General features: G+C 41.8%; 1 protein-coding gene across 3 annotated transcripts in view; it reads right to left on the bottom strand.

Annotated features, from left to right (window-relative positions):
• Me3 (malic enzyme 3) overlaps positions 1-17,120 on the bottom strand; it is a 201,432-nt gene that overhangs the window by 35,893 nt on the left and 148,419 nt on the right. For all 3 annotated transcript variants that reach the window (XM_006229666.4, XM_063266979.1, NM_001415972.1), the window contains exon 7: positions 15,427-15,530. In XM_006229666.4, coding sequence (XP_006229728.1) covers positions 15,427-15,530 — 104 coding nt within the window. The remainder of the gene's footprint in view (positions 1-15,426; positions 15,531-17,120) is intronic.

Below are 17,120 nucleotides of genomic sequence, written 5' to 3'. Positions count from 1 at the left end.
GACCTCCACATCAAACCAGACACACTCAAACTAATAGAAGAAAAAGTGGGGAAGCATCTCGAACACATGGGCACTGGAGAAAATTTCCTGAACAAAACACCAATGGCTTATGCTCTAAGATCAAGAATCGACAAATGGGATCTCATAAAATTGCAAAGCTTCTGTAAGGCAAAGGACACTGTTGTTAGGACAAAACGGCAACCAACAGATTGGGAAAAGATCTTTACCAATCCTACAACAGATAGAGGGCTTATATCCAAAATATAGAAAGAACTCAAGAAGTTAGACTGCAGGGAGACAAATAACCCTATTAAAAATGGGGTTCAGAGCTAAACAAAGAATTCACAGCTGAGGAATGCCAAATGGCTGAGAAACACCTAAAGAAATGTTCAACATCTTTAGTCATAAGGGAAATGCAAATCAAAACAACCCTGAGATTTCACCTCATACCAGTGAGAATGGCTAAGATCAAAAACTCAGGTGACAGCAAATGCTGGCAAGGATGTGGAGAAAGAGGAACACTCCTCCATTGTTGGTGGGATTGCATACTGGTACAACCTCTCTGGAAATCAGTCTGGAGGTTCTTCAGAAAATTGGACATTGAACTACCTGAAGACCCAGGTATACCTCTCTTGGGCATATACCCAAAAGATGCCCCAACATATAACAAAGACACGTGCTCCACAATGTTCATAGCAGCCTTATTTATAATAGCCAGAAGCTGGAAAGAACCCAGATGCCCTTCAATGGAGGAAATGGATACAGAAAATGTGGTACATCTACACAATGGAATACTTCTCAGCTATCAAAAACAATGACTTTATGAAATTCATAGGCAAATGGATGGAACTGGAAAATATCATCCTGAGTGAGGTAATCCAATCTCAGAAAAACACACATGGTATGAACTCATTGATAAGTGGCTATTAGCCCAAATGCTTGAATTACCCTAGATGCCTAGAACACATGAAACTCAAGAAAGAAGACCAAAATGCAGATGTTTCACTCCGTTTTTAAAAGGGGAACAAGAATACCCTTGGCAGGGAATAGAGAGGCAAAGGTTAAAACAGACACAGAAGGAACACCCATTCAGAGCCTGCCCCACATGTGGCCCATACATATATAGCCACCCAATTAGACAAGATGGATGAAGCAAAGAAGTGCAGGCTGACAGGAACCCTATGTAGATCTCTCCTGAGAGACACAACCAGAATACAGCAAATACATAGGTGAATGCCAGCAGCAAACCACTGAACTGAGAATGGGACCCCCATCGAACGAATCAGAGAAAGGACTGGAAGAGCTTGAAGGGGATCGAGACCCCATATGAACAACAATGCTAAGCAACCAGAGCTTCCAGGGACTAAGCCACTACCTAAAGACTATACATGGACTGACCCTGGACTCTGACCCCATAGGTAGCAATGAATATCCTAGTAAGAGCACCAGTGGAAGGAGAAGCCCTGGGTCCTGCTAAGACTGAACCCCCAGTGAACCTGATTGTTGGGGGGAGGGTGGTAATGGGGGGAGGATGGGGAGGGGAACACCCATATAGAAGAGGAGGGGGAGGAGTTAGGGGGATATTGGCCCGGAAACCGGGAAAGGGAATAACAATCGAAATGTAAATAAGAAATACTCAAGTTAATAAAGAAAAAAAGAAAAAAAAGATGATATTCATAAAAAAATAACATGGGCCACAATATATGACATTTATTAAGATTTTGTTCTAAATGAATTAAAGGACTGTATTACGCAGGGTATCCTCTATGCCCGGAACTAGATACTAAGATAATGTAAAATTTTACTTCAGGGCTTGTGAAGTGATTCGATAGGTAAAAGGGCTCAACTCCGAGATTGACAGCTTGAGTTCAATCCCCTGAACCTCCTTGGTGGAAGGAGGGAGCTGACATCTCCAGACTGTCCTCTGACCTCCATCTGAGTGCCACAGCCCATGCCTTCTTCCAAGTAAATAAAATGTAAGAAAAGCTAAAAAAAAAATTCAATTCCACAAGCTAGTCTTAATTTCTGCTGAGCAATGGAACTTGCCAGAATACAAAGATCTTACGGCTGAAAGAAGAAAATGGAAAAGTGCTTGTCTTGCACCGTGGCAAGAGCAAATAACTAAGGTTAGTGCAGATGTGTGGGAAAACTTGAGGAGGGCAGGCAGTTCTGCTTTCAGAAAGAAGCAGTAAGGCCCCCAGAGAGCAGGGGCTCACAGTTGGGGCTGAGAGGAAAAGCAAAGGTTCCCAGATACACTGAGTGGGTGCAGATGATGGAGGAGAGAGGTCTGAGGTAGAGGGAACAACATCCATCATGGAAGAAAGTAGAGAATCCTCCTGGATTTACAGAAAATGTGTAGAGCTTGATCTTGGGAGAGGGGAGTAAAAAGGGAGGAGTCTAGGGTAGATGAGGCTGGGTAGAGTCCAGGCACACATTTTAAAGTGTCTTTGCAAAGAGCCAAGCATTCTGCAGGGAAGCAAGGACCCACTAAAGGTGTGTTAGCTCTGGTTCTGTGTCAACTTGACACAAGCTAGAGTCATCAGGGGAGGAAGAGGGAGCCTCAATTGAGCCACTGCCTTTATAAGATCTGGCTGTAGGCAAGTCTGTTTGCATTTTCCTATTTACTGATTGGTATGTGAGAAGGCCCAGCTCATTATGGGTGGTGCCATTCCTGGGCTGCTGGTCCTGGGTTCTATAAGAAAGCAGCTGGAGAGGTCATGAGGAGCAATCCAGTAAGCAGCATCCTGTGGAGTCTTCATCAGCTCTTGACTCCTGGTTCCTTCCCTGTTCGAATTTCTGTCCTGACTTCCTTTGATGATGAACAGTGAGTGATGTGGAAGCTTAAGCTAAATGCCTGCCCCACCCCCAACTTCCTTTGATTATTGTGTTTCATCCCAGCAGTAGTAGCCCTAAGACAGAGGAGCATGGGCAGGAAGCTGGCATGTGTAGCAGGAAGTTCATTCTGGCAGCAGAGTAGATGATGGGTGCCCAGCCAGGAGGATACACTAGAGATGAGTTCTGCACAGTGGCGTAGTGAAGGACCAGTGTATGACAATGAGGATATGGAACGGGAAAGGGAACTGAGGAAAAGATGTTCAGGAAGTAAAAAGAATGTCAGAAAGGAAGGTGGATTATGGGGGGACTGGAGAGAGCTTTGACATCAGAAGTCTGATTCTCTTACTAAATGTATGACCACAGGTAGGCTATTTGACTTGGAAGTCAGTCTTCACTGGTAAGGTAGAGAGATAATATCTCTTTACAGTCCCATCATGAATGTTAAATGAAATAATGCAGATAAGGTCTGGATACTGTAGGCACTGATGAAAATGATCAGGATGGGTTGGGGATTTAGCTCAGAGGTAGAGCGCTTGCCTAGCAAGCGCAAGGCCCTGGGTTCGGTCCCCAGCTCTGAAAAAAAAAAAAGAAAAAGAAAAAAGAAAAAAGAAGAAAAAAAGAAAATGATCAGGATTCGAGAACAGGGCAGATAGAGATGATGAAGAGAGGGAATTTGGTAAGGGGGAACTGTGGTGTCTTCTCTTCAAGATACAGGGATGTGGAAAGAACCAAACTTACTAGATTAAGCAACTAGACAGTTGAACCTGGGATTTGGTGTGGCCTTTGAATAGAGTTATCTATGAAGCAGACACACATGAGGTTCTGGAGGGAGAAACATTCAACTGGGGGCACCATGAGTAGTTGAAATCCTGAAGCCGAGTGAGGAGCCTAGGAAAAGTGAATGCTCAGGAAGCAGGGAGCAAGGCTGAGGACAAAATCCCAGGACACCCACAAGGATGTGAAAGACGCAAGGGTATAGAATTCATCAAGGGCAGCGAGCAGAGGAACCACAGAGGTAGGAGCTTACAGAGTGGTTTCTACAGGACCCATGTGACAGGCTCTGGTCAGAATTGCCACTTGCTGCTGCCAAATAAATCAGGGATCCAGCAGTGTCCATTGAATCGCTGAGGAACACAGGTGAGCTTTGAAGACTACTACGTTGGGCAGAGTGGTGAAAGGGAACCACGAAGCATGCGATTAGTATAGAACTGGAAGAGGGGTGTCAGTGATTATGCATTAAGAAATTTAGCCTCAAAGTGAGTGTGGATGGGGCAGCCACTGGAGGATGTAAGACTGAAGGACAGATTTGCTTTAGAGATGGGAAATGTATACAGGAAATAAATGAGGTAGACTGAAGGGGTGAGGGATGAAATGAAGGAGAGGGTGGAGCAGACCCTGAGAAACTGGGAGAAGATAGGCGTTAGGCCAGCTGAAATGTGAAGATATGGTCAGATATCATGAAGCAGACACTAGCTGTCTCACTACAATTCAGCCACAGACATATATGAGGGTGACTGTTCTAGATGTCATGAGGCAGAGGTTGAAGAGGGATTCACGAGAATATCAGGGAAACTAATCCATAGGTAAGGAAGCAGGAGACCATAGATTAGATACAGTGGGCCCACTGAGCCTAAGAAATCTCCAAGGCAAAGTGGAATGAGAACCAGTGAACATCTTTGAGGATGTGAAAGACTATTTTGTGGGCTGGGAGTTGACCTGAACTTATTTTGTGCATAGCCAATGAACAGAAGAAGTTGAGACCCAGATTCTAGTGTTAGGTAAGAGAGAGATTTCAAACGAGGGGCAGACTGAGCTTGCTGGTCGCTGGAAGTGATTTTGTGGTCACTGTGGCTCCACTTAGTGAGAACCTAGTGGATGGGATTCCAGTTTGGAGTGTGACAGAGGACCTCAGAGGCCTTCTATTTCCCAGATCCCAGACTGGGAAAGTACCTTGTGTGCCTGCCTGGAAGCCAGACTAGTGGGCTCCTTGCACCGACATTCTGACCTCATTGAGGGGAAAATCCCATTGACTAGCAAGACAGCTCAGGAAGTAGCAATTTCCAGCAAGCATCTCAGGATAATGTGGCCACTCCTCAGTCATTATGAGGGGAGATTTCAGGCCAGACAGTTGGATTTCCTCTTGAATCTCCCTGTTTGACTCAGTCCTATGCAAGCATACAAGACACCAACAATCTCAGAGCTAGCAAGAGGGTGGTGGCTGACTGCTGACCTTTCAACCTTGAAAGGTCAGTGGCCAATCCTTAGTCTCTCTCTCTCTCTCTCTCTCTCTCTCTCTCTCTCTCTCTCTCTCTCTCTCTCTAAGTTACAGCAACTCACTTCATAAACTCCTGTTCATAAATCTCACATACTTTTCTCTCAACCACCTGGAGCTTCACAGATAACCAATCTGATTTTCCCATAGACGATGTGTTCCAAGTGTCATGAGGCTACTTGTGTTGTCCACAAAACCTTTCTGATTATTTTTATATTTGTTTGGGGTCACTACAACCCATGATACAATCATATCTTGACCTTTCCCAGAGTCAGAACCCTTCACATAGAACTGGCTATGCTCCACTATGAGTTATGAAGCTTATCTTGGGATAGAAGATGATACAGCAGGATATAAGACTTTATTTGGAGACTTTCAGCACATAGTATGTGACAGTCATCTTGAAATGTTATGAGAGGAGCTTAGAGCCACATGGTGCTCTTTCATAGTCCTTTAAAAGGAAAACACAATCCTTAAGCTTTTATTGTGGCCTGGATGCCCAAGGCTCAGGGGCTTTCCCTTGTTTGTGCTGCTCTAAAAGCTACCACAAGAAGTCTGGAGCACATGTGCTTCATTTTTCACTTGGGGTGAGGTTGAGCTGGCTGAGGTTTTAGGTTTGTTGAAAGCTGTGGGGATTGTTCAGATCTGATGAGTGGTGGGGCAACTGGACACCTGTGGTCAAAAGGAGGAACCAGATGAAGAACTTGGATGATGATGAAGAAAATAGGATGCTTTATTCACCACTGGAAGCTAGTGAGTGTCTAGAATGGTAACTGATGTCTGCCCCCTCTGCAGTGCCCTGCTGAAGAGGACAGGTAGGCACTAACCTTGCCCTTGAACAGACACCATAGAAAACTAAGTAGAATATCTTTAATAAGATTTCCCTCTCTTTTACTTTCTTTGTCTATTTAAAAAGGTGTCTGGAGATTGTTTGATGTGGCACAGCAATAAAAAATCCTCTAATTAAAAAGTGAGTTCTTCAGTTAGACCATCTGTTATAACTCAGATTCATTGGTCTTCTTCAGTTAGACCATCTTCAGTTAGACCATCTGTTTATAACTCAGATCCATTGTTAAGTGGAGGTGTGACCTTGAGCAGTTTCCTTAATTTCTTGGTTCTCTCGCCTGATAACCCATGCTGTAGTCAGCATTGTTTTTGAATGTCTGAGCAGGAAATGAAAAAGATGAAGATCTCTCACTGAGACTTATATTTTGGGTAGGAGGAGAGATTAATACACCTACATACACCTACTTACTTACTAGAGTCTGATATAGGTTGGGTGAACATCGCCCATAGATTAAGGGCTTAGTCCTCAGGATGGCACTGATGGGAAGTGGTCATTAGGAGATGGGACCTTATGTCCTTAGAAAATGGGGCACTTTCTTTTCACATCATCTTCTTCCTGGTCATGAGACAAATGCTTTGCTCTACAACATACTCAGTGCCTTAATAGTACCTCCATCAGAGGCCTATAGCTGTAGATCTGCCTGATCTTGAACTGGGACCTTGAAAACTATGAACTAAAAGTTATCTTCATAATTATCCCTAGATTTCATTAAAGTGATAAAGAGTTGACTAACTTAGGGTTGTTGACAGAGTCAAAGTAAATGAATTGCTTATTGTCTATAGGCATCAAGTTTATGGACAAGAGTTCACTAAGAGTGTAAATAGATATTTGCTTACTCATTACATGATTTTTTTAAATGGGAAATGATCTCTGGGTGAGAGTTGCTATTTAACTCATAATTAAATGGATAGTTTTACTACAAAGGCAGTATCTGTACATAAATAAGCATGAAAAAATGAGTAATTTGGTAAATAAAAATACTAGGCAATCTCATTATGTAGTGGTAATCACTATTAAGAATTTGGTTTGGGGCTGGAGAGATGGCTCAGTGGTTAAGAGCACTGACTGCTCTTCCAGAGGTCCTGAGTTCAATTCCCAGCAACCACATGGTGGCTCACAACCATCTGTAATAGGATGCTCTCTTCTGAAGTGTATGAAGACCAACTATAGTGTACTGACATATAAATAAAATAAATAAATCTAAAAAAAAAAGAATTTGGTTTATATGTATCCAGATAATTCTTTGCTCATGTACCAGTTAGTTTTAACTGTCAATTTACCACAACCAAGAATAACCTAAGAATGTAGCCTCAGTTGTGAGATTATTTAGATCATATTGGTCTGTGGGCATGTCTGTGGGGGAATTGTCTTGATTGTCACCCAGTCCACTGTTGGTGATACCATTCTCTAAGCAGGAAGCTCTGGATTGTATGAGAGTGAAGGAGGCTGGCTAGGCAGTAACTGAGCAAGAACCCATAATTTAATTCTCTCTCTGCTCTTGATGTGGTAAATATGGTTGCTTTGTCAGGTCCAGCATGGCTGCAGAATGTATGGTGTGACATGGTTCCTGCCTCTGGAGCAGAGCCAGCAGGACTTGGGTCTCTATGAGTGCTGATGGTTACTGTAGGTGGAAATCTTGTTTGCATAATACTGTACTTATGTTACCTCATGTTCCTCCTTTGGGGAATGTTCTCCCTGTCAAGGTTAATGACTCCATGATAATCAGAAACAGTATGATTCTGGGAATTGAGAATGTGTCTGGTGATCCTCAGCAAAATGGACAGCCCTTAAGGCTGTGGGAAAGAACTCTGAAAATATGAGTTCAAGAATACATAAATAGGACTGGAGAGATGGCTCAGTAGTTAAGGGCACTGACTCCTCTTCCAGAGGTCCTGAGTTCAATTCCCTGCAACCACATGGTGGCTCACAACTATCTGTAATGGGTATCCAATGTCCTCTTCTGATATGTCTGAAGACAGCAACAGTGTACCCACATACATGAAATAAATAAATCTTTAAAAAAACAGAAGAATACATAAATCAGTATAAGAACTGTTCTTTACAGGATTTTTCAACTATGTAAAATATAAGGATGCAATATCAATTGTACGAGGGGCTTCCAGGACATGAAAGAACAGAGGCAGCTTCACTAGTAAGTCAGCTTAGTCAGAAAGATAAGGAGATGTGATTTGGTCATTAGAGGCAAAAAAAAACCTGGAATAATTAAAAAAAAAGGTTCAGATAGATGGTTAAATAATATTAGTGGGAAAATGGTGGCTCCTCCACAGAAGCCATAAATAACTAAATTTGACCCAGATATTCTACTCGCTACATGATATAGTTATATGTACTATCCAAATAGAGGCTGAGTGTAGACAAAAAGTCTGGTAGCAAGAAAAAAGATGGCTTAATGATATTCCTACATTCTGGGATTGCTTAATACTTTCCATTAATAGCTTCAGAGTTGCTGAGATAAAAAAGAAAAAAAATCCAAAGATTGAAAGAATATATTGAGGTAGCTAAGAATTATAAAAATGAGCTTCAACGATGCTTGCATCAGCACAAACAAGAGCTCACTAAATTGCAAAAAAAAAAAAAATCTAAAAAGTATTATACATAAAGCTAATTTTGTGACCCAAAAATAGCTTATTTGTCTAGACTTGGCAACCACAAGTTATGTGCCCAGCAAACCTCCAGGACTTACTATGTGAAAAAAAAAATGTACTTACCGTATAGTTCATTTGTCTTGAATGTGCTCCGTATTTCATTAAGAGTCAATGGCTAAGTCATAAAATGCTGACTTGTGAAATGATCAAAAGGAAACATGGGTTAAATGATTAAACTGATATGTAATTTCTAAGGAAGTAGCTTATGCAAATAAAAGACTTGGCTTTGGTCTGCAAGAGAGAGCTATCTCAAGCAGATTAGAGAGCTGTCAACTTGCATCCATCACTGACTCTGAGTCATTCTTCTACTGCTTCCATTCACCTCAGGACCCTCTCTCAAGTTGAGACTGAAACTCAGCTACTTCCTGCCATAACTTCCTCTCAATGATGGACTGTAATATAAAAATTTTAAGTCAAATAAACTCATTTTCCCCCTCCCCTATCTTGCTTTTGGTCAAGCAAGATATTTTATTATGTCAACAGAAATGAAACTTGATCACCTTATACCAGAGCTACTAGGGAAACTTCAAAAACACAGATGTTCATGTTTCAACCCAAAGACTCTGCATTTTTAAACACCCTTGGTGATTTAGAAGCAAAGTTAGACTGGGGTGGGGGGCATAGTTCAGCATTTACACACCTACTTTATTTGATCCTCTGCTCTATTCTTCTATAGATAGGGAAGAAGGGGATTGGTTGTACCCAAGGAAACATAATTCAGCATATTTTTGTAGAGTAGAAGAATCAGTTTCCATTTCATGGAAAGTGGTAGGGGATAATCTTGGTTTGTTCAAGACAATAAGCTGAAGGTTACATTAGCCTCTGACTTGCTGTTGAGCTGTAGAAATTGCAGGACTAGCCAGAGTAAATGCTCATGGAGTCAGAAGCCTGAGCCACAGAGTTCTCATAGATTCAAGATGGATAGCATTTCACATGTGCTGAATACCTTCTTACTTGCTCAGGGCATACAATGCCACCAAGACATTCTTCTCTGTTGAACAGAGAATCCTGCATTGTCGAAGCTACATCAAGGAATGAGACCATTTACTTGCTTCCCTCACTCTTTCTACCAACAATATCCCAGTCTAATCTTAACTTTCATAGAGTACTTGGGCATGGTTCAGGTAGTGGTAGAGAGTCATACTGTCTTCTATTTCTTTCTTCTACCTAGGAGGCTGTAATCTTTCTCTCAACTTTAACATTCATGTGCTGGAAGCTCACAATGTTTTATGTTTCCACTATAGCACTCACTCTTCTTGAGCTCTTGACTTACTTAGACCCTGAGCCAAAGAAAGCAGGGAAGGTCAGGTTATCTAAACACCAGCAGATAAAGAGGAAATGTTTTTGAATGCAATATTTTTTGAGAATAGGATCAGGATGTTTTGATACAGGGTCTTACTATGTAGTCCAGGCTAGTCTTAAATTCACAGTCCTCTTGCCTCACCTTTGTGAGTGCTGGGATTACAGGCATGTGTATTCATGCCAGTCGGAGGACAGGGGACTTAATATATTTCTAGATTATTTACCAATCTGGCTGGCTATCAAACATAGCAAATGCTAGGTGAAAAATGCCCCTCTCTCTCTCTCTCCTTTCCTACCTTTCTTCCTTCCTTCCTTTACTCTTTCCTTCCTTCCTTCCTTCCTTCCTTCCTTTCAGATTTTATTATTATTATTTGTTTAAGATTTATTTATTCATGTATACAAGCGCTCCATTTACATGTATGCCTGCATGACAGAAGAGGGCATCAGATTCTATTATAGATGGTTGTGAGTCATCTTGTTGTTGCTGGGGATTGAATTTAGGACCAATGCTTTTAGCTGTCAAGCCATTTTCCAGATCCTAAATAGTTTGCTATTTTCCTCCCACTTTTTCCTATGTGTAGTCCTGGGCATCTTGGAACTCTCTGTAGACCAGGTTGGCCTTGAACTCAGAGACCCTTCTGCCTCTGCCTTTCAAGTGCTGGGATTAAAGGCATGGGTCACCATTGTCTGGCTAATTTCATATATTTCCTTGGATTTACATGTAATTATGCCATTACCTAGCATTGCATCTTCTATTCTCCTGTGTGCCTTATTCCCTGTCTCTCTCAGAATGATGGAGTGTGGTAGTCTACTACACTGGTGGATCCCAATGCACCATGCCTGGTATTTATATCCTTAAGTTACCTCCTCTTTGGGACTCCTCTTTGTACCTTTTATTTGGTTTAATTAGTATAATGTAGTTGAAGTTCTACTGTGCCAATTTCACATGCTATTCTTTATATATTATTCATTCTAGGGAATTTTGTACATATATACAATGAAATTTGATAATATCCACCCTTATTTTCCCCCTAATTTCTCCACATATATGCAACATGTTTCCCTCTTAGCTTCATTTCTTCTTTTGTTTGATAACCCACTAATTTCAATCAGCCATATACATATATAAATATACATATACATATGTGTGTGAATATACACATATATGTATAAATATATACACATGCAACATATATATATATATATATATATATGTGTGTGTGTGTGTATATATGTTAATACAGTTCCTTACATTGTGGTGATCCCAGCCATAAAATTATTTTTGTTGCTACTTCATAACTATAATTTTGCTACTGTTATGAATCATAATGCAAATATCTGATATGCAACCTCTGTGAAAGGTCATTCCACCCCCAAAGGGCTCATGACACTCAGGTTGAGAACCATTGGTTTAGACTGAAGACTAAGAGAGCAGAGCTGCTTTTCTTGGAAGCTTGCACTTCACAACCTTCTTCAGGAAGTTGCTTCCCCACTCTCTTCCTCTGTTCTCCAATGGCAGATACCTAGCTGCCAGCTTAGTTAGCTATTTGCTGGGAAATGAAATTGAAGGACACAAATCATAATTCCTTCTATTAAGTGACTGCAGGTTGACATAACTGAGGGTGTCTGGACCTCACAGGTTCCAGTAGTCTGGTGTGGCTTTGTTTTCGAGACTACTCAAAATTGTGACTTTTCAGAAACTTTTAACAACCCTGGCACTCATCTTTCTTTGCTCACTCTCAATCTGATCAGGGCACATTAGAGACAGTAGGTTGTGCTTTTCCTATTTTTGAATGGCAACCTTTGGATCACCCACCAAACACAAGGGCAGAAACAAAGGATGAGCTACAGAGGGGACTAGGATGGGGAGGTCCCACTTAGCCTGAAAGGGCACTGGGAAGGCGTGATGGAGCACAGGAGCTTGGCTCCAGAAGACCAAGGGTGCACATCAAGCTTGAAATGTAGCATTAGAAATGAACCTATGGAGTGGTTGGTTTCAGGAATGAGAAATCCAAAGCTGTCGATAACTATAACTTATCTGCAAAGATCATTAATTGTGAATAGTGACTTCCATTATGCCGTGAACCATCTCTCTCTCTCTCTCTCTCTCTCTCTCTCTCTCTCTCTCTCTCTCTCTGTGTGTGTGTGTGTAAGAGAGAGAAAGACAGAGACATAGACAAAAGATAAGCCTTTCGTAGAGCATAGATGACTTCCTTTGTACTGTAAAGGTCTTTACAATTATGCCTTCCTTTTTACTTGAACCCACATAGCTTAAGAATCCATAGATTTAGAATTTGTGGAACTAGGGCTGGGCATGGTGGTGCACGCCTTTTTGGGGGGCAGAGGCAGGTGGATTTCTATGAGTTTGAGGCCAGCCTGGTATACAGAGTGAGTTCTAGAACAGCCAGAGCTACACAGCAAAACACTGTCTTGATACCCTCCACTCACTCAACCGACCTCCAAATGCCTTAGAATTTTGGAACTAAATCAAAAGACGTGACTTTTTTCCCTAGAGGCTGAAGCTGCTTCTAAAATTAGATGCTGTTCAAATGAGCTGGACCTGGGTTTCCAGGTGCAATCTTAAACAAGAGATTTCCCTGTAAGGAACAGAAATAAGAAATATAAACAAAAACCATTGAGGAGAATTGGCATATCAGGATGTGGTACTCAAATATGATGCTTCAGGTCCTACCACATAAGAGGGAGAGGAGGAAAGCTAGAATGACTAGTGCTTGGAGTGCTAATTTGTCTCTACATTGGGAACTACACTCAGCTTTCTATTGTGGCTCACAGATTCTTTTTTTGAGGCAGAGTTTCATGTAACCCGTGCTGGCCTAGAACTGGTTATATAGCCAGGAATAACCTTGAACTTCTGATCATCCTGCCAACACCTCCTAAATGTTGGTATTACAGCTGTGTGGGATTGACCCCAGGGCCACTGAGCATGGTAGGCAAAGCACTTTACTAACCTAGCTTCTTCCCAGCCCCTTTAGTTCTCAGACTTAACTGGATATTTCTTTGCTTTGGTATGTCTTCCTCAGTGGCCAACCTTCAGGATAGGATCTGAACCTTATCAATATTTCGTACTCAGAATCTATAGACAGGTCAGTTTGTAAGGGAAGGGTAAAAGAGGAAACCTTTTATGGGTAGGATGTTTGGGTAGGGATGTGGATATTGAAGGCAGGAGTCACAGTTTCTCAAGGTTCTTTCTTAAAATACAGTGTTTGGCTTCAGGGTTTCTGACTCACCCTTAGAGTAGGCAATCCATCTCCATACTAATACATTCCCAGGAGTACCTGGGGAGACCAGCTCATTTTCCTCCTACAGTATCTACAGAAACATCTGTTCTAGCTTGCTAGAAAGTCAAAACAATGACCTGTCAAACCATCATCTCTTCTGCTGAAGGACACATTCCTGTTGGCTGATGCACGCCCTTCCCTAAGGGTTTCACCCTGGACTGCCTGTGTGTTTGTAGAGCTGTGAATTGATTTTGATGACGATTTGAAGAGCCTTTTACATCCTAGTTTATTTAACCTTCTCACATGAATAGCAACACTTCTCTTTAGGGAAATCATGGGATGACTACTGACTCATAAGCCAGCAATGAGCCCTGGAAACAGGAAGCAAAAAAATAGGCTCTCTAAAGCAATTGCACTCCCTTTGGTCAGGTCACAAAGCATTATAGAAAACATCCTGCATGTGGAGTGGGCAGACTGGGTTCAACTCACAGTCTTGCAAGGTACTCTGTGAACTGGGATGGTGACTGTGTCATCTTGAGGCCTCAGCTTTTCCTTCCATTAAAGTGGGCATGATAGTACCTATCCTGCCAGCTGCGTGGCATTCTTAAGAGGTCAAACTAGAGTAATGGAGTATAAAGACACATTCAAGAGCATGTGCAGCTTGAACCCATCCATATGATCAGCCCCCAAACACCAAACAACATGTCCTAGAGTTCCTTCCATGAGAGAACTCATATCCAGAATTCAGTGCATTGTGGTACTTACTTTGCACATACAGGGCCTTTATTGGCATTGTACCCATTGGTTCTTTTTTGGACATATATAAGTTCACTTCTCTTCTGGAAGAATAGCTTTCGGTGTCCACAAGTAGTTCTGCTCCATGATACACACAGAGTAGCCTCTGAGTTTGCTCACAACCAAAGCAAGCATTTCCTTTCCCTGAACTGTCATGGTTATTGTTCTGTAAAAGTACTTTAATAATTTATGGCCCTTAGCATCTTTTGTCTGGTCTTGAAAGTGACATTTAAGATAGACTGGAAAGGAAGAATGAAGTGGCAGTTACCTCTTCTGTTCCAGATGCCCTGCTTCTAATAAATGTGCCAATTTGTGAATTAGCTTCTTCGGTAGCCACAGCCCAGTGGTTCATTTCCTCTATAATCTTGACTGTAAACATAGAGCTTTCAGAGGATCACTTCCTTTCAACCAGTTTATTCTGCCTGGTATCCAATGCAAAAATTCTCAAATCTCACCAGGACATATGGTCTACTGACCCTTTACTTTTCCTCATCCCTTCTCTATTTCCTGCTTCTCTGTCTCCTTATTTTTCTTCTTTAGACTAGACCTTTGGGAAACCATTTTGTTCACTCCCTTGAATATATTCTCAGTTCCCTTCTTTGTCCAGAAAAATTCCAAACCTGATGCATCTGTTTTGTCACTTCTCTTCAACTACCTCGTTCTGCCTTCCCTCTCTTCCCATGATATACTCTGTCTTCCAAAGCCCAAGCTTCTCCAGGTATGCATTTGATCCCTGATCCTCTAGCTTACTCGAACGAACTTCTGCTTCTATCCTGTGCCCCATTATGGATTTTCTTTTTTCTGTAGCATCTGTCTCATCCCAGTGAACCACAATATAATTTTATCTCTTTTCAAGGGAGAAGGAAATACGTTTTGTGTTTATTGTCCACTAAATTGTAGAAGCCTTGGCTTGCCCAGCATGTGGGAAGCATTACTGGAACTCCCTACTGTAGCATGCCAGCAAGGAGTGGAGGATGGAGCTGCCAGCGTTATGCTTTCCAGTGACGACATGAGCTCTCATAAATCTAGATGGCTCGGATCTGGGGCATCAGGTTCCTTGGCCTATTACCATCTCCCTAACCTGACCTAACAGGGGTGAGGATGTGTGTGAAGACAAGCATGGTGACTTTCTTTCCTAAACTATTTCACTGGGAAGGTAACATCTTTACATCAGAAGAGCAGTGTCTGGATCCATAAAAACTACTCTGAGCAGCTCAAAGCAAGAGGATTTACTTCCTGGAACAACAGAAACCTAGCTACCTCCACATCACAGTGCCTTCTTGAAGGTGATTCTGGAGAAGGACCCATTTGGCTTCCAGATTTTCAAGTGCATCAGTCAAGTTGAAATTTTCAGACCACCCCCAAAGCATCCATGTATAGCCTCTTTTGTAATTCTTTCAAAGCCAGAGTTGACTTGGAGATGGCACTTCTTAGGTGCTCGCTCCCAAAGGGGCAGCATGGTCCACTTACTTATCTGTCACAGCCTGCATGAATTCATCCAGCAGGTCATCATACTCCTTCCCACGAACACGTTGGTGTTTCAGGCCGATGTACAGAGGGTCTCTGAGAAGCTCCTGGAATAGAGAGCATCCACTTACTAACCCCACTCCATACTTCTTGCTTTATTACTGTTTTCTGTAAAGCAAGAGTTCAGGTTTAGTGGGCAGAACTGGAGGTAGGAAGAGAGGAGAGCGTATGACACTGCCTCTGTTCCCCTACCTTTACCTAAGGGCAATCCCTGGAAGGGTCTGGAGGCCAAGTCCCTGTCTCAGGGTGGATTCCCGTGAAATCCCATTTTTAGGAATGAACAAGGCTTTAAGGTATCTGAGTCTCCATTGGACACTCTTTCAAGCTCTGGCTGTGGACTTTGGGTTTATTTTATGGTTTCTTAATAGTGTCACTCTTAACACTTTAGCTTGGAAATTCCTTAATCTGAGAGATGACCTGTACATCATAGGATATTTAGCAGCATCTGCAACCTACATCCACAAGGATCCAGCAACAACTCCACTTGTGACCATAGTACAAATGTCTTCAGACATTGCTACAGATCTTCTTGAAGGTAGAAATGCTCGTCGTTGGGAACTTTTGAAGCTGATTGTAGGTAGCATCTGCATTGGTGAATGCGGTCTCATCAAAGATCTTTCCCCCAATATACTTATAAAACATTCATTCATCTTAACTTAAATAAAATCTTACCTGCTACATACCTCACACATTGCTAGGTGGGAGGGATATGAAGGGAGAATGATATACTAGAAATTTCATTGAAAAATGATGCTCACCTTAGCTCTTTACCCTTAGCCCTTAGACACAGCAGCTACGTGCACATTGGGCCTTTTCTTGTGTTTGGATTGGTCTGACTAGCTTCTTTCACTGGGCTTCCTATTTCATCCATATCCCCATGGGTCAGCAGACTGATTCATGCATAGCACACTTATTTATTAATTAGTTTATCTTAATATCCATAGAAGCTTCATCATACAAAAGGAAAAAACTCTTGAAAAACTCTGTTAATTGACAACTCTAGACAAATCTCGAGACATATGATGTGAAAGAAAGTCAACCCTGAATGACTGTATGCCACCTGATTTCATCTGTTTAGTGTCCTTGAAATGACAAAACCATAAAGATGGAGACCAATCATCAGAATTTAGGGAGAGGAAGAGGGAATGTGGGTATCGTTATAAAAGGGTTGCATGAGATAACCCTATATAAAACTTTCCCATAACTTTAACAGCCTTAATAGTAGAGGAACATGTACAAGGTATAGAACTGAACTACGATTGAAGAAAACTGGGTAGTTGGTATAGGGGCATGTGGTGATTGAATGAGGAATTGCATATAGGCTTACAAATTTGAATGCTTGGTCCCCAATTGGTGGTGACTTTAGAGATAGAACCCTTAGGAAGAAGAACCTTGCTGGAGGAAACATATCACTGGGGTTGGGATTTGAGGTCTATATCTTTGTGTTCCTTTTCCTATTTCTCTTTCCATGATTCCTGTGTGCAGATAAAATGTGATCAGCCAGCTTCCTCCCCTGCCCCCATGCTATGTCATGCCATCCTTACCATTATGAACTCTAGCCTTCTGGAACAAAGTTTCTTTTAGTCATGGTATTTTATAACAGGAACACAAAGTAATTAAAACTTTGTGATATTTTT

The sequence above is a fragment of the Rattus norvegicus genome, chromosome 1 (genome assembly GCF_036323735.1).
Source record: "Rattus norvegicus strain BN/NHsdMcwi chromosome 1, GRCr8, whole genome shotgun sequence".
Classification (NCBI taxonomy): Eukaryota; Metazoa; Chordata; class Mammalia; order Rodentia; family Muridae; genus Rattus; species Rattus norvegicus.
This window is presented reverse-complemented; position numbering and strand designations above follow the sequence as displayed.